At 33.7% G+C, this 25840-nt stretch overlaps 4 protein-coding genes across 9 annotated transcripts; 2 read left to right on the forward strand and 2 right to left on the reverse strand.

Annotated features, from left to right (window-relative positions):
- The first annotated feature begins 171 nt into the window (after window positions 1–171).
- LOC18590362 (large ribosomal subunit protein P2B-like) lies at window positions 172–1886 on the forward strand. Of its 2 annotated transcripts, XM_088810243.1 has the most exons (4): window positions 172–359; window positions 485–711; window positions 802–843; window positions 1520–1886. In XM_088810243.1, exons 1-3 carry the CDS (start codon window positions 272–274, stop codon window positions 826–828), a joined length of 342 nt encoding a protein of 113 aa, XP_088666369.1. In that variant the 5' UTR covers window positions 172–271; the 3' UTR covers window positions 829–843; window positions 1520–1886. The 2 variants fall into 2 exon arrangements, with proteins under 2 accessions (XP_088666369.1, XP_007015883.1); XM_007015821.3 differs by lacking the exon at window positions 1520–1886 and having other exon boundaries at window positions 174–359; window positions 802–1009.
- Window positions 1887–2586: 700 nt separating this feature from the next.
- LOC18590363 (large ribosomal subunit protein P2A-like) lies at window positions 2587–3753 on the forward strand. The gene is made up of 3 exons (XM_007015822.3): window positions 2587–2813; window positions 3200–3423; window positions 3509–3753. Exons 1-3 carry the CDS (start codon window positions 2726–2728, stop codon window positions 3533–3535), a joined length of 339 nt encoding a protein of 112 aa, XP_007015884.1. The 5' UTR covers window positions 2587–2725; the 3' UTR covers window positions 3536–3753.
- Window positions 3754–13965: 10212 nt separating this feature from the next.
- On the reverse strand, window positions 13966–16834 carry LOC18590364 (histidine-containing phosphotransfer protein 1-like). Its single transcript, XM_007015823.3, has 6 exons — window positions 16640–16834; window positions 16022–16152; window positions 15855–15923; window positions 14861–14932; window positions 14679–14751; window positions 13966–14236 (listed from the first exon to the last, which is right to left on the reverse strand). The coding sequence occupies exons 1-6, from the start codon at window positions 16697–16699 to the stop codon at window positions 14189–14191; spliced, it is 453 nt and encodes a 150-aa protein (XP_007015885.1). The 5' UTR covers window positions 16700–16834; the 3' UTR covers window positions 13966–14188.
- Window positions 16835–18678: 1844 nt separating this feature from the next.
- On the reverse strand, window positions 18679–25018 carry CYP71 (cyclophilin71). 5 transcript variants are annotated; one of them, XR_016028460.1, is made up of 14 exons: window positions 24799–25017; window positions 24402–24487; window positions 24044–24132; window positions 22864–23103; window positions 22551–22672; window positions 22228–22303; window positions 21969–22076; window positions 21715–21891; window positions 21353–21570; window positions 20814–20946; window positions 19962–20185; window positions 19557–19710; window positions 19124–19287; window positions 18679–18940 (listed from the first exon to the last, which is right to left on the reverse strand). XR_016028460.1 is itself a non-coding variant. In XM_088810115.1 (14 exons), exons 1-13 carry the CDS (start codon window positions 24948–24950, stop codon window positions 19204–19206), a joined length of 1863 nt encoding a protein of 620 aa, XP_088666241.1. In that variant the 5' UTR covers window positions 24951–25017; the 3' UTR covers window positions 18679–18940; window positions 19189–19203. The 5 variants fall into 5 exon arrangements, 2 of the variants coding, with proteins under 2 accessions (XP_088666241.1, XP_007015888.3); XR_016028461.1 differs by having other exon boundaries at window positions 19119–19287; XM_088810115.1 differs by having other exon boundaries at window positions 19189–19287.
- Window positions 25019–25840: the final 822 nt, after the last annotated feature.

Genomic DNA, 25840 nt, shown 5'->3' on the forward strand with positions numbered 1-25840 from the left:
CCCTTGGCCTATGAGCTTCGGCCCATTTAAGCTGGGTTGAAATTGAGCGCCCATCAAAGACTAACATGTAGGGCCTCGCCTCTGCAGTTTGGGCCTTTTGTTTTATGAGAAAAATGAACGGCCACGATTGAAATGAAACGGCCCGCACCAAAATCAAAAACCCTAGCTACGTCGACATTTTATCATCCTCTTTCTGAAAGCCTAGCTTGCTCCCCCCGCGGCTCCTTGTCTGCTTCCTCTCTCGCGCTGTAAGTTTTTTGATCGGATAGAAATGAAGGTGATCGCTGCCTACTTGCTTGCCGTCTTGGGAGGGAACGCTAACCCTTCTGCCGATGATTTGAAGGATATTCTCGGATCAGGTAATTTTCCCTCTTTTTCCCTAACTATCTGCTATGGTGATTTAACAATTTACTACTACTATATTTAACTTCGGGAAATTGTTTGTTCTTCCGATGTGGGATTGATTTTTTAATATATATTGCAGTTGGAGCTGAGGCTGATGATGACAGGATAGAGTTGCTCTTGTCCGAAGTCAAGGGCAAGGATATTACCGAGTTAATTGCAGCTGGAAGGGAGAAGTTGGCTTCAGTCCCTTGTGGCGGTGGTGCTGTCGCCGTTGCTGTTCCTGCTGCTGGTGGCGGCGGTGGTGCTGCACCTGCTGCTGAGGCCAAGAAGGAGGAGAAGGTCGAGGAGAAGGAAGAGTCTGATGATGTAATTATTTTGCCCCTAAAGTTGACTTGTGTCTATTCTTTGTTAGCCTGTTGTTTAATGTTTACTAATGTAACTTCTACATTGTTGCAGGATATGGGTTTCAGCCTCTTTGACTAAAAGCCTGAAATGCAGGCATGTTTGCATTCAAGAGTTGTTATATGCAGTTAGTGCTTTTATTTTGAGTCCTACAATATTTTATATGTCTTTTTTGGTCTGTTGAAATTAGAGCTTGGAACTCTTGAAGTTTTGTTTAGAAAACATTAACATTTCAATTATAATTGTGAATTTTTGGATCTTATGGTTCATTTGGCTCTATTAGTTTGATTATTGCTAAACAATTAAGTGTTTATGATTTCTGGTATATTGATGTAAAATATTTTAATGGCAGTTGATTTTGTCTTAAGCTCTCTAGTAACTAGTAAGTTTCTAGACATCAGTAATTGATGTCAAGAGTAATTGGGAAATCCCGTTATGTTCTCCATAGACTTAGGAAATGCTAGTTGAGCCATTGTCGATTGTGTCATGTCCTTAGCCGGTGTGTTGCTGATGGCAATGTTAGTGGCATCTGACAGCCAGACCTCTTGTGCTAATGTAGTTGTTTGTTTTCTTTTGATAGCACATTAGCCAGTGCCTGGCTTATATCTGTTGCCTATAGGAATTTCGATCTCAATTTAGGGCTTATTAAGCAAACAAGGCTACCCTTAGTACCTTGATGCATCAATTCACACAATTGATTTTGGGGAGCTGATTTTAGTTTTTGCTACTTTACTTCCATATATTAATCATCTGAGCTGATACCATATTGCAGAGGAATGTTTGTTTGCAAATCTGTTTTGTGATTCCAACATATCGCCAAGAGGCTTGGGTGAATCTTGATGCTGGTGCTTGCTTGGTTAAAGTTTGAAAATGCTTTCTGCTCATGTTAAAACTACAGATGGTGTATTGTTGGGTGTGGCATAGCCAAGCTCAATTGTTTTCTTTAACAATATTATCAGCAACGAAGACCAAGGTGCTAGCTAATGTTTGATGAATGTATAACCTCCTCTGTGGGTGGATTCATGTATAACCTCCTCTGTGGGTGGATTCATGTATAACCTGCATGTTTCTTCACTTGCTTTAATACCTCTTTCTTGTGAAAAATTTAAATGATGCAAAAACCTGTTGTTTCTGGGATATTTCGTAAGGTTGCCTATGGCGACCAGCGTTGTCAGCTTTGGGTCCAACCTCGAAATGGGCTTATAATATAGAAGAAGAAATGAATTAAAGGTACTGAAATAAACTTATAAATTACACCATGTTATCTGTTGGAAAAGGTGAGGGGGTACTCGTGTTGCAGTGTTTATGCATTCCAAATTTGCAATTGAACAAAGTCAATGTATTAAAGTGGTTTAAATCCAAACTTTAGACCTTCCGACTCAGAAACTATTGTTAATAGGTATATTGAGCTTCAGTTGTTGCACTACGTTAACATTGTTACGATAGAGTATTAGGCATTTGAATCAAACCAATTACAAAATGATAAGAATGCCCAGAACAATAAAGTGTTGATCTTATCCTTTTTGCCAAATTAAATGTCGCAAAAAAATGAAAATCACAATATTTTATTCCTATATCGTAGATAAATAAAGAGAAAAGGATAAATTCTAATAAAAATACACTGACTTACCACTTCTTCCATTTTATCCCCTAATCTTTTTAGTTAGAGGTGACTAATTTATATTAATCTTTCTAACTGGGATATCCTATTCTTATTCTGGATCAAGGGCAAATGGCTTCACCGCATGTTACTCATTGACCGTGGCAAGAACTAACAGTCCCACGTAACCAAACAGCAAAAGAAAGCAAGGCTAATATCTAGTCCTCGTTAAACAAAATAAAACTGAGCGGCAACAATTGCAATCAGACGACGGCCCAAAACTAGAAACCCTAAACTACACATAGAATCTTCCCCTTTCTGGAAAACCCTAGCTTTCAGCATCCTCCGCAGCCGTCGCAAGTTTTGAATTGAGCAGAAATGAAGGTAATCGCCGCCTACTTGCTCGCCGTCTTGGGAGGGAACACTTGCCCTTCCGCGGATGATTTGAAGGATATTCTCGGATCAGGTCGTTTCTTACTCTTTTCTTTCTTTGATTTGTATTTTTAAACTGTATCTTTGATGCGATGGTGTTTCGCTTAGAGTCTTATGGTTAATTTAGCTATGATGATTCGTTTATCTGTCATTTTTATCTTTTTGTTGGATTTGAATGGAATTTAGGGGAATCTTCATATCGAAATTGTGTACTCTCAATTTTTGGTGGGTAACTATTTGGTTTATGAACATTTTTCCATTATATGTTATTGTATGAATTGGAAATTGTAAATACTCGCAAATAGCAACAAAAGTAGCAAAATAACGAGACTAAACGTAAATTTAGAACATTGAATTAAATACTTGGAAAACTGTGTAGCGTTCTGACAGGAAGGCCATTTTTTTTCTAATACGTTGCAGTTGGAGCTGAGGCTGATGATGATAAGATAGAGTTGCTCTTGTCTGAAGTCAAAGGTAAAGATATCACCGAGCTAATTGCAGCTGGAAGGGAGAAGTTGGCTTCAGTTCCTTCTGGTGGTGGTGCTGTTGCCGTTGCTGCTCCTGCAGCTGGTGGTGCTGCTGCTGCACCCGCTGCTGAGGCGAAGAAAGAGGAGAAAGTTGAGGAGAAGGAAGAGTCTGATGATGTAATCGTTTCTTTTACCCTGAAGTTGATTCATATCCATTCTTTATTGATGTGTTATTTACTAGTACAATTTCTGAATGATGCAGGATATGGGTTTCAGCCTCTTCGACTAAGCTAGCAATGCAAATATCAAGGCTTGTGATACGCAGTTAGTGCTTTTATTGAGTGTTGTAAGGGATTATATGTTTTTGGTCTGTAGTTGGACATGGTTTTAGATCTTCTTGGAACTTTAAGTTTTGTTTGGAAAATTTAGTTAAAAGATGCTAACATTTCAGTTATAATCGTGGATTTTTGGATTACCCACAATACCACTACTTATGGTTGAGTTCAACTGAATGACTCTAATACTTAATAATTCTAGCTAGATAATGTGGTGGATTGTGATTTTTCAGTAATTTGATGGCGTTTTGGTTGGTATTATACTCTTGGGTAGTTTTTCTTTTTAAACTCTATCAGGCTTAACTCCCAAAAAAATTTCTAGGCTTGAGATGTAACTGTAAAATGCTGTCTTCTTTTCTGTATATTCGTGGGAATTGCTGAGATATTGATGATTACATGGCTTCTTTAAACCTATGACTTTGAGGCTTCTTTCTTTTGTTTTTATTTATTTTGTTCCTGGGTTAGGGCTTAAGCAAAGCTGCTCCTTCATGCATCAAGTTACACAATCAGACTAGTTGCCTAGGGCTGGTTTGGCTTCCTGTCCAGTTCCTCTTTTAATTTTATACTCCGAAGCTGTTTCATGGTTCATGAATCACTGCAGGCAAAATCAAACTGCAGAAGAATGGCTGCAAGTTGTGCAGATCCATATTAATTGCTGTTGGTTTTGTTAGTCGAGCATAGGGTAGAGTATGAAGATATGCTTTTAATTCATGTTAGATCATTGTCATTGCATTTGGTCGTATGAAACAGCAAAGCCTTTGTAGCTATCATGCATGCTAGGTTGAAGTAGTTCTTCAATCTTTAACAAAACACAAATTTTTGTTGGCTTGGTCCAAAACAAAAGGTAAACCAAGTGCTCATCAGTCTTTAAATAGATAGTTACGGATTGTACAGCATCCAAATGTTATCTAATCTCTCTTAGAAAATACTACTGAAAAGAATTCAGTGTGCATAAGCCTGTAAAGGTTACGCATGCTAAGGGAAGTAAGCCTCTCGCCCGGATCGATTCAGCACTCCTTGGCCGGTATCTTTCATTTCTACACTTGTGTCAACGCCATTTTATTGGCAAACCAAAATAAGGACGCAGTCTAAGCTGCCTTGGACAAGGCTGGGAGCGGAATAATCTATGTGCGCTTCAATCAAGACTACATGCACATCTAACATATTCTGATCCGTGGGCTTCTCGTAGCTTTTCTTCCTTTTCGATCTCTGATACTGATAAGTGCGACAGCTAAAAGTCCAATACAACACAAATCCTGTAGCATAGCATATCTTTTTTCAATAAAAAAAAATAATATAGCTCAAATCTCTCTTCTTGATTGGACTCTCATATATGCCAAAATGAAAGAAAAAATGGTTCTATTAGATTGAACTTCGATGCTTTTATTATATTAGATATACTAAATGCATCGGATCTCCTAACTTATTTAAGATAAATACTTGTGTATGCGATAAAATAACAACCGCTATGGATACAAATCAAATATCATAAGCTTGAAAGGATAAAGTATTAAAATTGGTAAAGAATAGCTATACTTGTCAAAATGGGCCTAGCACATTGATTTGGTCCATTTTTTATAAAATATGAGATGAGTTGGGTTTAAAAATTTAGGTCCTTATTAAAATCGGGTTTAAATGGGTCAACTCACCAAATCAGAGGATTGGGGTGGGCCGGGGCGGGTCAGTCTTATGAGACAAAAAAATTAGTAATTTTAATTAATTTAATAATTTTATATATTTAACTATATAAAATTAATAATCTAATTACCAATATATATTGCTTATTTTATATATTTCAATGTGTTTCTTTACTTATCAAATTAATAATTTTAATTTATAAATTAAATCATAAAATAATTTTATTAATAAAAAATTTATTAAATAAAATTATAAAAATAAATTTTTTTAAAAAAATGGACTGACCCAACCCAACCCATAGGCTAACAAGGGGTGAGCTGAGTTGAGATTTTAATAGGCCATATAAAAAATGGGTTGGCCCGACCCAACTCATATTTTCTTAACCCATAAGGGCATAGGTTGGGCTGGGTCGGGCCAGCCCATATTGACAGCTTTAATAATAGCTAAAACTGAATAATAAAAATTAAAAAAAAAAAGATAAGCAAGCCTAGATGTCACGAGCTTATATTTTCAACTTAGTACATGTTTAGTTTGATTTTTTTTTAGTTGATCTATTTTTTAAAAGTAGAAGTCGGATCAAGATTTTGAAAACTCTTAAAAAATAGTTTTTTATCTAAAAAAACAGTTTTTGAAAAAATTCCTTCTTTTTTTTTAAAACATACCAGCTTTTCAAAAGAATTTTTCTAAAAATATTTTCATCTATTAAAAATAATCTCAACATTATCCTCTTAAAAAATACCCTTCTCTTCCAATCAATGCTCCTCTCCCTCTCTCTGCAAATCACCTCTCTCTAACGTAAATGGTGATCTCTCTCTTCTCTACCTCTCCCTACAAAGACTACCAAAAAAAGCAGAAAACCCAATAACAAAATAACAAAATTTAGGATTTTTTTATTCTTACAAAAATTAAGAAAAAAGAAGACCAAAAATTTAAAGCTGGTAATTTTTATTCTTTTTCTTATGGATTTGTTTTTCATTTTCTTTCTATTGTTCTTTTTTGTTTTTTTTTTTTAGAATCTCTCTTTATTTTTTAGTTAATTATCTTTTAATTTTGAAATATACATTTAAGTTCTTGTTAAATAGCTTAGAAAATCAAAGCTATCGTTTTCGATTCCTAGTAAAGATCTTAGATCCATTAAAATTGTTGAAAGATCATGATTGAGTGGTTTCCTATTTTGGGTTTAGATCACTATTTGGTTAATGAACTAGTATGGATAGTTCTACATCCCAATAGTCTTATCTGGTTACTTTTGTTTCAATATTGTCTTTTTTCTATTCCAAAGTATAGATAAATATATTGAGGTTTGATCTTTATTGGACTTTATTAAAATTGCAAATGATTAGAAATGTATCCAAATAATTAACTGTCAGTTTCTTAAAAACTATTGTCTTTTTGTGGATATGACTCATGGTAATTTGTCTATTTTCAAGTTTTGCTTAAAGTGTTGGATGATTTGTGAGTGACATATACTTGTGTGAATTTCGAGGATCTTTTACCTTGTTATGCATCTTAGTCTAATTGTATTTGGTGTAATACGTATGCTGTCCTAATGGACCATTTTGGCCAAATGATCAGTTCTTAGATAGTAATGACACAAGATTTATTGTTCTATGTCTTGTTACAGTTTATGGCTAGCCAAGAAACACCTCTACCTAATTATAAAATTTCAGAAAATCAAAACATAATGCAAAGTGGGATTTGATTACTATCAAAATCTTACTTCAAGTTTGTACGGATAAGATTTGTAAGTGTAGAAAACCAAGAATTTCATTCACAACTAAAAGATGGGAAGTTGTAGTAGAAGAATTTAATACTTGTGCTAATAACAACTATACCGAAAAGCAATTGAAAAAAAGACTGAATAGTCTAAGGAATGAATGAACTTTATGAAAATAATTGAAGGGTAAAGAAACATGTTTGGGTTGTAACCATGAGACGGGAAACATCGAAGCTGATACCACATGGTGGGAAGCTAAAATAAAAGTAAGTATTTTAAATTTTTATGTTTCAACTACTAAAAATTATTTTATATATGCACATAATTTAAAAGTTTCTTATTATTTAATGTTCGTGTAAGCCAATCTAAAATATGTTAAATTTCGGTATCACGGGCTAGAACAGGATGATGAATTGGAATTTATATTTAGGGATACAATAGTTACCAATTAAATAGCATGGACACCAGCGATGGGTGTACCAATTGAAGATAATGCCAAATTTGCAAATTTAACTCCATCACAATATAATGTTGAATCTAATGTTAAAGAGATCAACTGTGATAAAGATGGCAGTCTTATAGTAAACATCCAAATCAAGAGGAAAAGAATGATGCCAGAAGAAATAGGGAAAAAAGTGGCAAGGGTAAGGCAAAAGCTGAGACTACAGCAAACTTGCTAAGAACATTATAACGATTGTATGAGGCAGCAGCAAGTCATAACATAACTGAAAGTGCAAAAATTTCAGTGTCATCTCAAGCCACAGGACAATATACTATGCCAGAGTGCATCCGAGCATTGAAATCTCTGCAAAATGAAGGTGGATTAAGTGCAGAAGAATTTAATTTTGCATTACAATTAATTAAAAAGGAAGAAAATAGACTCATTTTTATTTCTTTGCTAGATTTAAGTGATGAGTTAAAATGGATTCTATATGAGAATAATATATAAAAAAACTATGGTGGGAATAATTGATTAGTTTAGGATTTGATTTGTTTATTTTAGATTGATGTTGAACTTTAAACTACTTTCTTTTTTGCATTTGTATTACTTGTTATGTGTAATTGAATTGATGTTTGAAAGAATTTGCTATTGTCCATATTATATTTATTTGAATTGTTATTTATACTATTTGATTTGTTTGAAATAATATTTGTTTTTTGAGTTAATATAATTGGATTTATACTTATGTATTTTGATATTGTCAAATAGATGTCTTCTAATGAAATCTAAGCATTAGTACAAGTTGTAAAAAGAAGAAAATGTGTAAGGTTTTATCAAAACATTTGTAATTGTATATAACATGAAATATTTAACGAAACAATGAAACGGACTCAATTATTCTAATGGATGAAATTGGGTACGTGAAACTTTACAAATTCTAGGTGAAAGTTATAGAAAATCTTTGCAATTGCGCCTCCAATGCCCTAGTTTGTCATAGAAATGACATTTTTCATTATCCCTGTTTTTTTTCACTTCTCTAGTAGGCTTTATACTTTTCGAAGTTAATGCCTTTTCACCATTGTCTTTCTTAGAAAATTTTCCTTTTCTTATTTTTATTTTCTTAGAAGAGACAAGATGAACTGAAGGCTTCTCCTTCGCAATGGTGTTCTCTGCCTGTGTGAGTATATTCAATAAGCACGAAAGAGTTACCTCAATCTTGTTCATGTTGAAGTTCAACACAAACTGCGAATAGCTCTTTGGCAACAAAAAAAATACAAAGTCTATGCTCAAATCATGATCCACAACTCAACCTAATTGCTCAAATCGAGTAATATATCTTATCATCTTAAGCACATGAGGCCTTACTAGGCTTCCTTCAGACATCTTACATCAAAACAATTCTCTTGAAATGTCGCATCTTTCTCTGTGACTTTCTTTATCAAACATTTCTCTAAGGTTTAGGATAATATCCAAGGCATTCATAGCTTTATGTTGCTTTTGAAGATCTTGAGCCATACTAGCCAACATCACACATGTGACTTGATTGAGATCATCTATATAAACTTTATAGGTCTCTTTTACCTTATTTGTAGCATCATCGCTAAGTTCCTTGAGAACAAGATCATCTAAGACATAAACTTTTTTCTCTTGTTTGAAGACAATCTTGATATTACGAAACCAGTTAATGAAATTTGAGCCTGTCAACTTGTTTGTATCAAGTATGCTTCTAAGTGATAAACTATTCGCCATGATCGATTTATATTCTATATAAATCAACATATATAAAGCTTAGTCATTAACACAAATTATGTAATCATAAAGACAAAGTTTTAGAATCTTATATGATTATTCTCAATATTTTATCAAAATAATAACCCTTCTCTAATATTTCGAGAAATTTACCTTTTAAACTCTTTATTGAACTAGGACTCCTTTCATCCCACCATGACTTTGAGTAACTCAACAAGCCATAATTCAACTCTTAAATCAGTTAGGTGACAACTCTTTGTCTAAATGCATCATATACATTGTACCTAACTATACTTCTAATACTATGTGGTCATGTGTGACACATCTGAACAACATGGTACTAATTGAGTAAGACTTAGCAATAACTCAAATGTACTCGTGTAGAAGTTTGGCCTTTAGTGACTCAACAAACCTCCAATTAAAAGATTAGTTTCGTTATTTTGTTATATAGTGGAAGGTAACTTTTTGACTTAATATATTAATGAGAGATTTTATTTAGTAATTTATTAATTGAGGTCTCATTGATTTCACATTGTTGACTTGCATTGCATTTGTCACATTTCATATATATCTCATATAAATATATATAGTGAAAAATAAATCTATCACATGTCAACTACTAGAATGATTATGGACTTTACTAATTCTAATTTCCTCAAGCCATTAAGAAAATTAGTTGGTCAAATTCCTAGGAGATTTACACAAACATCATCTTCAAGCTTTGCTTGTAATCTCCTTGTATCTCCATGGCACCTTTGGATCTCCATCTTCAAGTTACATAAATTTTTCTATCTAACCTTAGTTTTACACTTTAATGTAACTAATTACATTCTATAATCAAGAAACCTCGAGTTACATTCGAGGAGAGTTTGGTGATAAAAGAATTTTATAATCTAGAGAAAATAAAGAAAATGCAAGGTGCGCAGACCCTATTTTAAAATAAATACCATGAGAAATAAATTTAATCACCCATGACCTAATATTCTAAGGTCTAAGTCCATAATCATCCTCATGTTTTATAATCACAATCAAAAGTGTAAAAATAAATGCAAACTTTATATCACTTGGTGATCTTGTGTGTTATTTGAGAAAAGTATCAATTAATTCACTTAAAGGGCTAGACTCAAATTATTTAGTATTGTTTTATTTCAATTTAGTGTTTAAGAAATTCTCATTTTCAAAACACTTAAAGTAAACCTTTTACTTCTTATTTCTTATTAGAAATTCATTGAAATAAAATTTTCCTTACTAAGACTTTCCATTTTAATTCTTTCTATAATTAAAACTCCTTTCATTTTTTAAAACCTCTTTATTTTAAGTAAACTTCCTAAAATATATCCAAGACAACATTTTATTTTCTAACATTTAGAACATGGATTAGTTTCTTAAATTGTATTGTGTTCAAGTTACCTAAATGATAACTTAACAAATTTTGTCAACTTCTAGTCAAACAAAAATTTTAAGAAAAGTTCAATGCTATCACATAACTTTAGGAATTTCTTTTAAAGTAGGAAACTATTTCCTTTGAATTTTCCAAATTAAAATGCTATCCTTAATTTTAGTAATTTTTTTTAAAGTAGAATACTATTTCCTATGAATTTCTCAAATTAAAATGCTATTCTTAATTTTAAGAATTTCTTTTAAAGTAGGAAACTATTTTCTATTCTTTATGAATCACCTGAAATTAAAATTATATCCTTAATTTTAAGAATTGCTTTTAAAGTAGGAAACAATTTCCTATTCTTTATAAATCACCCAAAATTAAAATTTTATCCTTAATTTTAGGAATTCACTTTAAAGTAGGAAATAATTTCTTATTTTTTATGAATAATCAAAAATTAAAATAGATGGCATTTAAGTACTTTTAAAACTCTATAAATCATGAGTTAAACGCATGAAAAAAACTGTTGAAAATTTTCAGCAAGTGTGTTTAACAATTAAACACAAAATTCATGGAGAATTAAGCCACCAAAACCGATCATAGTTGCTCAAAATTTTTTGCATTAAATTTTTGTTGTTTTGGAATTCGAAAACATGATTTTATGATTCTTTTCATACTAAATCAAGTTCGTCGAAACATGTAATAATTTAATTTGATAAAACTAATTTTAAACAATTAAAAACTGCTCATAATGCTTGCCCAATGTTAGCAAAATAATCGACATATTAGTCTCCAAAGCACCTCGAAACTATTTGGTTTTAACTTGGTTTTGCAAGTCTTTTAATCCATTCATTAATTCTGCAACTAAACATGATTTTAAACCTTTTAAAATATGTTTTAATAAATTAATTACATACGGTCCAAATTTGAATTAAAACAGAAAAACAGATTTTAACGAAAATCTTCAAAATCGATATATATCAAATCAACACACAAATAATCCTATTGATTATTACCAAGAATCAAGTATGCAAATTACATGAAAACATCAAATAAAGGCTCTGATACCATTGTTGGGATTCGACGTTATGCTTAAACATGAAATTAATCAAGAAATTAAAAATATAACGCAGCGAAGAAATAAAATATGTATTTAATCAAAGAAACAATCAAATCTTACAAGATCAATGTTTGTGTTTTTCATGTAATTTTCAAATAAATTATAAATATTCATAATTTTAAGAGTTACATACTTTACTCTAGATATTATAATTAAAAGCCAATTAAATCCAAAAGGCTTGTGATAAAGCAAGTAACCCGAAAAAAGAACAAATCAACGTGAAATCCTATAGCCGAAATCCTCTAGTCAATTAAAAAAATTGACAAAGCCTTTCAATGATAAACCTTTCAGTGCAATACGATCTTTTCATCAAATATCCCAAATATGCCATAAAGCATGGCTCCGTGTCTACTTATGATATTCCATATTAGTTCTCATAATTCATGGCAAACCTTATGAATTGAGGAAACTAACTTTTCTTAAATTCATCATACTTTGGCTAAAGACTTTATACAAATTAATCAAGAATTGAAAACAATTGAGATACATCCCCTCATATCACTTGGGGTGATGAATTCTCTCTTGACAACTCATTCACCTTCGTATGCTTCATAGCATACCCAAAAACACCTTATTTAGGCATATGATCGCCTCCAAACTCGTAAGAGTGAAATCAAAATATGTCATGTCTTATATAAGATAACCCAGTGTCTTAAGTCCAGGGACTAGTTGCACAACTATCACATGAGAACATATTCTATAAACACTTGAGTGAAATACCAAATGGAGTTCTCATAGCAGGTCATGTTTAGTGAACTTGTTCTTTGACAAGCACCCACATGTTGTTCTCAAATATCCAATATCCTTCAATCTATGAGATCGATTGCTTACTTCTCAAGGAATAAGACTTAACATGTATTTGTCTTTGAGTATTGTCAATGCCCTGTCTTAACAATATAATGACTCGGAACAATTTTAAGAACATAGCTCTGATGCATAGTGATCTCATGATTATAATAACTTTACAATTCTCTTACAAGGCCTTTATGTTTCATGGACTTCATCCAATTAGTACTTAATAACTTCTTATTATTGCACTAACATGAAGGAAAACCTCTATCACATATAGTTATGTAATAAAATATGCATTAAATGACAATATATATTATTCATTGACCAATCTAATTGGGTCAATGACATATACCAACAATATCCTAGCAATGTGCCTAGTTGAGTTTTTTTCCTATTGTTTAAAAGAAACATGATTTTCTTATGGATTCATTTTATTATACTTGATATTTTTGTTTTGTTAAGTCATTGATGAAATTGCACAAGTACAACCAGTTAAGCCGCAACACAACACCAGCAAACAACTCCCTTTCAAATACCAAGATGTCGGAGTTTTGCTTATCATTACAGTGGTAAATTTCAGTAGGCGACCCAGAAAAACACGTCACCAACATGTAAAAAGTGTTTTATCTTACAGCCATAAACACATAACACTAACCGAGGCTTTACAGCCAAAAACACATAGCACAATACAGCCAGGCAATGAACAAATTACAGCGGTTTACACCCTGTTTTGCAAGCTGATCGGCACATTGTGATTACCCTCCCCGAAAACGCGCTTAAATGCTACACTCCCCGATTGCGTCACATAATAAATCAATGTACTGAAATATTTAATTTCCAGCATTTCCATGGCCTCTCCAAGTGGTTTTGCACTCATGAAGTTGCAGTCTTTTAGAATCAGACTCTACAATCAAATGCTTGTGTCCTATCCATGGTGATTTAAAGAATAATTCCAAGGCAGTGGACATACCTTAGCGGTGTTGGCATCGAAGAGACCATTAAGACCGGAGAAGAGAACAATGATGTTACCTTCCGCAGTTCGTAGGACTGCCCCGCAACTCCCGAGGGGCCCGGTTATATCTTCGTTTACTTATGCATAAGAGCAACTCGAAGTGGAACTTTTTCTGTTAAACCAGATTTAAGTCGAAGTTTTTCATACAATTTGTTAAGGGAGCTTTTGGAAGAAGCCTACTTGATAAGATCATCAATGGAGATCTGGTTTTACATTCTAAGGATGAGAAAATTACTGTAGGATGGGGGTGTTTCCGGTTTGACGTAGCCAAGAAGGCCAAGGACTCTTTTTGTTTCTTTTAAGGGAAGAAGGCTAAGGAATTTCTTTGTCTTTCTTGCCAGAGAAGAAAGCTAAAAACTTGGTGTCAAATTTAGGGTGGTGCATGACTACATATCTATTATATTCAGCAAATTAAATGTCGCAGCTAACCTTTACGACTCATCATTAACCTCTACAGCCAGTTGCTCTGATAATATATAGGTGCGGACAAGTCAGCCATGTTCGCGAGGGAGGGTGGATTTGATATCAGAAACTGACACAACAAAAAGGACATCTAGTTTATTATTAATTTAGGTACCAACACAACAGAGCCACATATATAAAAGACACGATAAAGAGCAAACACGCAATACCAGATAATGTTTAAAAAAAGCATAAAACAAGTCCCGCAAAAGCAGTCTGAAATTAAAAGACACCACCTCCCACTTCTAAAATGGTACCTAAAGCCTAAAGCAGCAAGCACAGATCAGGAGCTTGCTATGGGTTACGGCGTCTGGTCTCATTCTCGAGGATGGTTCTCTCCATCTATTAGCAAGAAAAAAACCATTGTTAGGGTGAGGATACATATATCTACGTACATACATACATATATATATATTAACATGTTAACTAGATAGAAATGTATTGACTTTATCAAAAGTATGCTTGATGATGAAGAATAATGTTGTGATTTAGGCCTCTAGTGATTCTTTTTTTTTTTTTTTTCTCTTGTATGTTTCTTGAGAGATGCTTTTTAACCCTAATCCAAAAGCATACCACCTAAACCAGCCAAACTTAAAATAAATCCTCATATCACCTTATAGTCTCTAAACAAATATCATAATTTGGTAAAAAAACTATTGTTAAAAAAAAAATTGGGATGAAAATGATTGTTCCCCTTTTGTTTGGTGATAAAAGGTACATTCTTTACAGCTCATTACTATTTCAAAGTTTTTACCAAATATATCACATTATAATTAGGCATTACCTGGGATATGGCATTGAGGCATCCCCGCAGAGTATTGTACTCCTGTTTCATCCTCTCAAAGATTTCAAGGCACCTACATAAAAGCATATATAGCAAAAATCTTAATTAAAAAGATTATGATTTTATGTATATAATTAAAATAACAATTTGGTAAGATAACAAATTAATTTAACACTTTTTACCTCTCCTTGTCCCTGTTTTCACTAGCTTGTCGAAGCTCGCGACAAGCGAGGGCCATCCTCTGACCGCCGATACTATATGATTTCATGCGTAACATAATATTAATACATACATTTATCATTAAATAAATTCGGTGTATATAATTATTTGAGAAATGCAATAGAATAATAAGGAACTTCTATGTGGGCAAAAATTGCAGGAGTGGAAGTTAAGATCGATGCTGTGTAATTTATTCTATTAAAATGCATCGTATATTATAAGAGGTAATTAAATTATTATCCATAGAAAAATATGATGAGACCAGTTAATAGACATGAAAGGAAAAAAATTGTAGATCTTCATAACCTTTTGTGTTATGAGCAATGATAATAAGTATTTACTTTATATAAATATAGTTTTAATTTCAAATGTTTTTAGATTTAAATCATTAATTATATCTCATGTATACTAATTACAAATGATCGATTTTATTCAAATTTTTAATGATTTAAATAATACATGTCACCACACGCGTTATAAGCGCGTGTTTAAATTTTTAAAGAGACTTTCAATTCCAAACAGTTTGGATTTAAATCATTTACGACATGTTCATCAATTGTAAAAGATCGATCTTGTTGAGATATTTATAACCTCTAATTAAACTCCCCATGCACAAACACGTCCAAACTAGAAAGAATATACATAATTAGTGATTGCCTTGAGAAAATTTACTATATGTCACGTGTGTGTGTGTGTGTATATATATATATTTAAATATGAATGTCATTGCTATTTTACGTAGATATACCTCATACTATGAATAGACATGTAAGTATTCTAGATAAGAAGCATGATCATATGAATAGACCCGTAAATATTCTCGTTAGGATGCATGATCATAGTTACATCCTTATCACGTACATATATATATATTCTTTTTGTTAAAGAACTGAAAAAAAGGCATAATATAATTAGCTATGGAAATCCCTTCTCATTTATGGAATAAATCTGAGATACCTTGAGCTGCTGCCTTTGAGCTGGTGAACAAAGTTGATCACCTTGGCAAAGTCCACAACGGGTGCATTCCTGTTCATATATAGATCAAATGCATATTAGTTATATATATATATATAGATCGAAACCAGTTACTGTAAAAACTATGAAATCTGTGAAGTAAAACATACAGAAATCTGGTGATTTCGGCGACCCCAATCTCAGCATCCTGGCAGAACATGGAGATGACTTCCATAACAAACTGAGGATTTTCTTCGTTTTGCAACGCCTTCACATGGTCGAAGTGATGATCAAGCACGCCCTACAAGGAACCAAACCAAAACAAAGTGAAGATCTTTCAAACGAGTTTATTACTCTTTATTTTACTTCAGTTCCTAACATTAACATCATTAAAATAACCAGCCTTATTCATTAATGATTTCTATATTTACTACTTCCTTCAGTCGATCTAGTTAGGTCCAAAGAACACCTAAAAACATAAACATCTCTGGGGCCTTGTTTTCGCTTTGTCTATGGTTTTTCCCATGGTAGAACACAGCCGTGTAAGGGAGAGCAACATGCAACGGCAAATCCCTTGATTTTTTCAACAAGGAAACGAAAGCAAAGCGAAGTAAACCCAAAAACATCTTTTAAAACGGATAATCAATGAAGAGAACACATAAAAAAAAAAAAAGAAAAAAAAAACCAACGAAAAAACCATTAAAAAAAAGAGAAAAAAACTTTTAAACCTTTTTCTAGCAGAATATATATATATAGATAGATAGATAAAAGGAAAACAGAAACACAACCTGATCATGCATGGACTGGATGTAGTTTTTGAGCTCTTGGGAAAGAGTAGTCCCCACCATTTTTTCTTCTTCTGCTTCTTTTTAGCAGAGAGAAAGAGATAGATACAAAGAAACGTGAAAGGCCAGAACAGACAAATATAGAGAGAAAGGGTAAACGTTTCTCTCTGTAAAGCTTAAAGTAAGTCTCAGCCTCTCTCTTGCTTTTTCCCTGAAGTACACACCACCAGTCAGAGGGTTGAGGAACTATGTGAGGGTATTAAGGATATATATACATGAAGAAAGAGAGAATCATACATGTACAAGCGTATAGGTGCAGAGACATTTGTGGTGAGAATGCTGAAATCAAAACTGGCAGCGTCGTCTTGGTTTGGCAGTCATAGCTGCACTACTACTCAGGTCAGTTACAAACAAAATGACAGATAAGACAACAAAAAACAATAACCACGCGCCTCTGTACAGGGATTATTGGCACCACGCGCCCTTAAAACCCTAGCCTACGCCAACGAATACTAGGCCCACAAATAAAACATTCCTAACGACCCTAATCTTATAATTTATCCGCCTATTTCTTCTAGGCTATGGGGTAAACGAAGAAGAGGGAGAGAAAGCACTTGGGGCAATTAATAGAATTACATATGCCATTATTTTCTAAAGTTAAGTTATAATGAAATTAATTGGTAAATTAACAATTTGACAATGCATTTTAGTTGTATGCATGTCCTGTACCACATTTAACTGTTGGAATAAAACATGTGTGTGTGTGGGGGGAGTGGGGGTAGATAAATATATGCAATTATGTCAAAGGGAAAAATAGTATTGGAGAAGCAGTCATGTAGTTCAATCATTACTTCAATCACTAGTTGTCCATAATGTCTTCCCTTTGCACCATACACTTAATAAAAAACCTGCCACATTGATGCCAATTTATACTGAATTAGGAGGAACGGAACCCGAAGAAAAACGGCTCGAAGCAAATGAAAAGCATGTTTATAATTAATTATTTGGACAGTTTTTACATTGATTAAAAAGGTAAGTGATTAATTTTTGAACAGAGAGGCTACCATATTTGGCATGGTCAAAGAGAAGTGTGTTGAAATTTTTAATATAATAATTTTGCTTCTGTTAAAGGAAAGGTATATAAATTAATTTAAACGGCACAAGTACACCATTATAATATATATTTTATGTCAGTCAGATGCAAAATAATGGCAAAGTCTTAGCAAAGAGACAACTAAATTCCTCCAATTTTTGGCACTCCTAGCCCTATTGTGAAAATGAAATGGACAGCTAGCGAGCAGTCTCCCTGGATGGTTGGATAAGTCATTCGTCAAATTGAAAATGATGTCTCTTTTTTTTTTTTTTTTGCCATTCAAAGCTTATCCTCTAAGGGTTGGGTTCAACTTAGACCTCACCTAGAAATAGGAACAATTTTCGTTTACGTCTCAAATGTTAATCCGAATGAAAAAGTGTGGTGCGCCGAAGTTGTCCAATGTTAGTGAGATTAGGACGAGCCGACTGCATGCCTCTTTACCCCACTCACCTCTCTCATACTAATAATATTCCATTTTATAAGAAAAATCTATTCACTATCTATTTCCAACCATAGATGCAGTTGAGGCTTTGAATGCAGGCTTTTGTCTTTCCATGTACAGTATTGCTGATACGCAAAAATTCCTACGCTGTACGCATTTAGAGGTATAATAGCTCTCAGCCTGTCCTGTCTCTACACTTTTGCAATGTGATTGAAAACGCCAGTTCTGCTTCTGCACTTGCCTTGAACTCACCATTTGTCAGATAACAATAGTGACAACAAACTGAAAAGATTGAAAAATGCAGACTGCATGTCTTTCAGTGAATGCCAAACTAGTGACTGGTTCGGAAGAAACGTCATTTCGATTTTCCTTCAATTCCATCTGTACACAGACACTCTCTTCTCTCTTTTAGTCCATTATTTATCTACACCCCCCACCCCAAGAAAAAAAAAATAATTACAATGGCAAAAAAAAAAAAAAAAGTATACCACATCAGATGCAAAATCATGTCAAAGTTTTCGAAAGAGACAACTAAATTCCTCCATTTAACTCAAGGTAATTGTCACCAGGCTAAAAATAACCTATACCCAAATTTGGTACCAATACCATGAAATATTGAACATCAATTCTACAGGGAAACTATTGTACATTGACCAAAAGTCAAAATTCAGTGACGTTACACAACACTGAAGATCAAGAGCTCTTGGTCCAATGACTACATAAAAGGGGGGAAAACCTCAAATTCCAATCATGTGTAAGCCTGATGAACCTGGCAATGTAATACAAAATGTGAGCCAACAGCAAAATTTTGGACTGATAAATTGTGCTAGCATGGAGTTAGTTGAAACAAATTAGCATATGTATATACATGGAAGATGAACATTATAGAAATGAAAAAATTAACACGGATCAGTAATAAAAGGAATAACAGCAAAACAAACAAAAACCTTGCCTGAGACAGTCTCCTGTGGCCAATATTGTCAATGCAGGTCACAAACAATATCTAGAAAGACTCACCACAGACATGAACTCTTAGGATTTTGGGACAGTAACATTTAAGATTTTTACATCTTGATATGGCCTGTCAGCTTTGTCTGTCTTCACTTTCTCAATAGCCTGCCAACAGTGCATGAGAATCACGTATGTTGGTCAATCTATATTAAACATACCAAGACACTGTGCATCCTAAGGTTCCAAAGCTCGACATATGGAGCCTATTAACCCTAAACCTATAATTTATATTTTTTTCATCTTTTCAAGAAAAGTAGAGTCAATAAAACATATAGAATCCTCCTCTCATGTGTACCCATGTGTGCGCAAAGAAGAATGTAATAAACTACAACACATATAATACTCACTGCAGAGATGTAGGCTCAAATATATACCTGCACAACATCCATTCCCTTAATGACTCTCCCAAATACCGTATGCTTATTGTCCAGCCACGGAGTAGCCACAGTAGTTATAAAGAACTGAGAACCATTTGTATTAGGGCCAGCATTAGCCATCGACACAGTGAAAGGCCTGTCATGTCGTAAGCTGCAGGGACAGAATGTTTCATCCAACAGTCAGTTGAGCTATAATGCACCTTAGAAATCAAATATATGACACAAACCATAGTATGCCATAAGACTAATGATCCTAATAACCTCAAGAGTAGCATCACAAGTAAACAGGCAGGTAGTCTATAAATTCAAAGATACTTGCATCCTTGTTTATCATAAAAATTCCAGCCTAATGCCAAATCATCTGTATCTACAATAACATCTGTAGAAAGCCAAAATGGTTACCTTTTGTGAAACTCATCCTCAAATTCCCTTCCCCAAATAGACTGTCCACCAGTGCCATCTCCCAATGGATCTCCTGTTTGTATCATGAATCCTTTGATTACACGGTGAAAGATGAGATTATCATAATAGCCATTCCGACAGTGTGTTGTAAAGTTCTCCACAGTTTTTGGACATTCTTCTGGGTAGAGTCTCATGTGAACATCACCCATTGTGGTGTGCAGTACCTGGAAGAACAGAGCTAATCAAGAAAGAATGCAAGACATGCACATAAAGTAGATAAAATAAACTAAAATATGTCAGAAATGAAAAAACTTAATCTAACCCTACCCTGGGAAAAAAAAAAAAGAGGGAAGAAAAAGAGGAGGATGGTAAAACTAGCACTGATTTTGGCAAAACTATTTTCAAACCTCATTTTATATTATTTTTCTGGGCCATTTTCAGGAAAATTAGAAAATGTTGACACCATCCAATAAAGATTTTCTACTAATTAACTGTTTCCTACATGCCAGTAACCTTTTAACTTCAAGGACACTAATGATTTGGTTAAGTCCATGGAGAGAAAAAGGAGAAGAAAAAGAGAAGGAGGGATATAAAGAAGTTCCTTTGGTCCCCTGTGATAACATTGTTCTTAAAAGAGTTTTCAAACTAAACCATTCTTAGGTAAACTTTAAAAATGTTTTTGAATGTTATTCATTTTATTTATGCTCTCAAAGATTCAAACAACACTCTCTCATTTTTTATTAAATTTTGTTTTATTAAACTTTCTTATTGTTATCGTAATGAATGGAACTACAGAGGTCATAAACATTTCTTGTCTGCCCTTCCCATGCACATTACAGAAAGAAAACTCACCACATTGTCAGGAAGAGATGTTGTAACTGATTTTCCAATGTCAGATACAGCCAGAAGCTCATCAGCTGGTGGCTTTTCATTGAACACATCCCTTCCTTTTGTTGCATCTTCAGGTTCTTCTGGTTCTCGTCGACTATATAAACCATTAAAAACCATCAAAGTTAATCAAATGTATTCAAAAGGTAAATCACAACTTTAACCAGAAAAAGTAAACAGGCACCTCAACTGTCATGGTGAAGTTTATTTTCAAAGAAACAACCAGTGCAAAGGCACACAAACCAAACATGTTACAATGTCTTCAATATAGATGTCAATACACTATCAAGCTCAATTTGTTATCCAAATTTACGTATTGCTATGAGCCTATGACATCAATAATCCAACATCAATTCAGACTTCAATAACATGAATATATCTATGCTGATTCAACCATGTAGTGTTTAGAACTCAGCCTTTGCAGCATGATGCATTATAAGGAAAATTCTAAATTCAAACATGCCATTATCAGTCAGTAGAAGTCTTATAGCATATTCTTGTACCTGAATAAATAGATCCTATGTTTCTTGAAAGCACAACACAAGAGTGTTGGATCAGTTAATGGCTCTTTGCTCTCATTGACATTTGCTGCGGCAGCAGGAATTTTTCTTACTTTCTTGCTGCTTCGATCTCCTTGATATAATGCAATTCTCAAGAATCTGTCATTGCTCTCCACCTTCCCAAGTATTCGAGCAACTTTGTTGGTGTGTAAATTTACCATCTATCAAAAATGATATACAAGGAAAAAAACAAGAATTATAAGAGAACGAAGAGAGTATAAAACATTTATACTTATTGCTGGTTACAAAAATGGCTCAGCTAGTTATTTTTTGTAGAATCTATTATCAATAAATTAACTTCTTACTTTTATCCCAAGAAGAGTAGCATATATGAGGAAATTAGAGCTTTCATCAAAAACTGCATTGGGTTGTGGTGCAGTTTCAGTTTTCTCCATTTCCTTTTCAACAGCCATTCTTCTACCGAAGTCGATAGCTTCCAGCCGATACATGGGAGAGTCACTTCTTTGAAGATCTTGGGCGACCTAATCAGAAGAGTTTTGAACATCATAAAAAATTCCAAAAGCATCTATATAAAAAAACAACCATTCAATAATTTTACCTCAAGCGATTCATCATAAACTCGCCTTAATTTACCAGTTCTGAACCAAAAGACTCGTATCCTACGATCAGGTGAGGTAATAGAAAATTGCTTACCATCTGGGCTCACCTGAACAGGAATAAAATACAGTATTCATAGCAATCTCCTTTAAAATGAGAATTTAAAATCAAAAATTGTAAATTTACAAAAGCATACAAAAAAAGAATTATAGCCATAAAATCCACAAAAAACCAACTTCAATCATGGGTATAGATTGTACCTCAATGGAAGAAATGGTGGTCTTGCATTTTGCAATTTCGAAGAGATTAGTATCACTTTTTAATCTAAAATTGACCCTGCATGCACCACATCTTAAAATCAAGAAATGGAAAACTGATGTGCATCTACAAATGATATGCTCAACATGTCTATACCATAATCAGACTACAGCATTGGTCTATTCTCTGTAGCAATGGAAAGAAATTTTCTAGAGTAATCCAAACAATAAATAGAAGTTCATCTGTAAATGGTTGTTGAAAAATGTAACTCAACCCTGTAATAAAAGTACATTGCTAATGGTAATATGTGAACATCAGCACATACTCGTTTTCTGGGAACTGAAGTGTGGCAGGGCTCCAATACTCGATAATTCCCTTCTCATCGGCAGATATTACACTGTCGAATACAGAATTGTACCTCATTACTTTTACTGGGCCCAGGTGTATCTGGAAATTATGAGTTCAAACAGGGAAAACAAAGCAGAAATTGTTAAACATACAAATAAATGTAAATATATAATAAATATAAGTGCAAATGCATGGCTATATAGACATTTTCATGGATGATAAATTAAACAAAAGGTGGAAGAGTTTTAAAAATTCTAAATCGTGCAAGCTTTCAACATAGTTTCAGATACCTCTCTTGAGTTGATAGGTTCGTTTGAACCAGCTCGTGCATCATATATATGAACAAATGATGAATTTCTATCACTAATGGCAAGCTTAGCTTTGACATCCCCTTGCTTGTAGACCCATTCAACAGCACCAGGAACATAAGGTAGTCGAAGCATGACCATCATGTCATAGTTGACCACATCATATACCTTCACAGAACGGTCATTGGAAATTGTACAGCAAAGCAAACCATCTGCACTAACCTGCATAGCTGAACAAGTCATGGTTGATGACCGCAACAAGCTAACAGAAAATCGAATAAAGAATGATAAAGACTAAAGAAAGCTAAAGGATGTGCTGCTTCAAATGAAAAAACTTTTGAATGATAAAACAAATCAAGCAAACCACAACCACAAAATGCACAAACATCCATAGAATTCAACCATTCACTTAGGAGAAATGTATCTTTCACATCAAAGCCACATATATAGGAATTATTGAGAGAGAGGTAAGTAAAAGCTAAACCATACTGATTAAAAGTCTTTAATTGTTGTATTTTTGAATTTTGAGGCAACATTTGCTTTCATATTATAATAACAAAACACTTAAAAATCTTACAGCTGAAGTTGTTGGTAAATTCATGACTCTTGAAGAAATGAACGATTAAAACAATAATTAAGTCAGTATAGTCCTCTAAATTGAGTATGTTGAAAATCTCTTTAAACAACAATCATGGGACCAACATAAAGATCAACAAACCCATAGAAAGCAAAAGTCATAGTATTACAGAAGATAATAAATAGACCATGCAAAGACTAGGTGGACTTGCAACCTAAGGTAACCATGGGCACATTATCCACAAAATAAGGATTCACTATTTAATAAGAAAGCTGTGACAAATGAAATTGGACAGAGAAATTAGAAATTACTTAACACAATTCATAGCGGCTGCCATAACAGATCAAATTAACACCAATGTTTACTTCAACTTTTCATAGTAGTTCTATATAATAATAAAGGCTAAACAATGATGCAGGCCTATCAGCAGTACGCAATTATTAATGTACATGTAAAATACCTATATTAAGCTACATGCAATAATACTATCAACTAAAGCGTGGATCAATTGAAGAAAAAAAGAAACAAAGAAACAAAGAAGTTTAAACAAAACATTCATACAGTCCAACAAGGAGAAAAGCTCACCGCTAAACCTTCAATGGGACCCAGGTGGGATCTAAAATGCTTTGCAAACTCGATCCCAATAGCCTTTTTCTTCCAAAATTTCAAATGCCCTGGTTTAAAATAATAAATAAATAATTTGAAGGACAATCACCAAGTAGTCAGCAAAGGTATAAGCTAAATTCTTTATGTCAGCAATCAATGAGGAATTCATATTAGTACTAGTACCCAAAAACCCTACATGGAGAAAGCGTCAAATTTTACTAATAAAATTAAACCAAAAAAACTTATATTACAAAAGAGGAAACATTTTTTCTCGAAGTAAACATGAGAAATGGGTCTTTTAGACATTGTTTATCGATGTTGACATCATATAACTCACCATCAACACTTCCAGTAATGAAAAAATCTGCAGATGATACAGCGACATGTGTAACCACGTCACGATGCATATAACTTTTCTCGTACCTGCAAAGCACAATAAAGACATAAGTCAAGAATTCTTACCTCTGTTCACAACTTCAATCTATTAACTTGCCTTATAGTGGTAAGAAATCAAGTCTTGCTATTTGCTTCTTCTTCTTTTTTTTTAACTTCAGGAAACAAAAAGCACAAAGCTAGAATTCTAAAACCCTAAACCCCACAGAAATGAAAATAATACGGAATTTATAAAACACTCATTAATCCATAATAAAACTTCAAAATTCCACCAAATAAATAGATAATTGCTTCAAAAAAAATAGAGAGTTACTGAAGACGCGGAGAATGGAGATAGTTACATGTTAGCTGAAGGAAGGGAATCGAGATATGCTTGTTCAAACAGGAGCGGACGCTTGGGTCGAGCACGAGGGGCGGGTCCTGGTCCTATTACCGGATCCTCGTCCTCCCCGGCTGTACTCAAATTCGCGTTGCCGTTTTGTGGTTCTTCCATCTGCGTTTTTTCCTCTTCACCCTTTTCCTCTTTTTTCTCTTCTGAGATACGTAGAGAGAGAGAGAGAGAGAGAGAGAAGAAGATGAAGAAGAGAGAATTTAGCTCAATGGGCTCAACTGATGGGTCCAAACCAGGATCCGCTAAGCCAAATCTTAGCTCAATGGGTTTAACATTAGCCCATATGTTTCTCTACTTGAAAGAAACTAGCCCAATGGCAATTTGAAATGCTAAAAGCATTTAATTTTGTGTGGTGGGTATTGATTTGACTTAGCGTGGTAGAAAATTCCAGGGAGACAAGAATTAGAAAGTCATTGTTGACGATGGAAGCATAGATAAGACTGCTTTGCAGAAGAAAAGAATAACAAAACCCATCCGAAGGAACGACCGATCAAAGGCTAAAAGTGAAATGAGGTACGGGGGGGAAACAGATCTGCATGAGATGTCAGTGTCACTTCCATCTCTCATTTTTCTTCTTGAGGTGATTGTTTTCTAATTTGAAGTGAATGGAGTTTTGTTGCATGGCCCATTACGAAAAAAACAATTCAGACATGCTGAAGAAGAAAAAAGAGAGAGAGTTAGGCATGCGTGCTTCCTTCTCATGCTATAGAACCATTACTCACATCTTAAATTTTTATAATTAGAAAGAGCCCTCATCATTAGATAATTTTTCATGCTTAAAATGTGGGTATTTGGAAATGAACAATGCTAAACCGAAGGTAGAAGTTGAAACTAAATTCTGCTATGACGGAAGAAAAAGACAAAAGCAAACTACTCATTAAAAACATCTGACAAGGAAATAGTTCCAACTTTCAGACTAAGTTGTAAAGATAAAGTAGTATTACTATTAACTGCTTAGATACCCCAGTATGGTTCGATTGCACAATGTGCCA

This window comes from Theobroma cacao, chromosome 9 (assembly GCF_053813885.1).
Source record: "Theobroma cacao isolate CCN51 chromosome 9, ASM5381388v1, whole genome shotgun sequence".
Taxonomy (NCBI): Eukaryota; Viridiplantae; Streptophyta; class Magnoliopsida; order Malvales; family Malvaceae; genus Theobroma; species Theobroma cacao.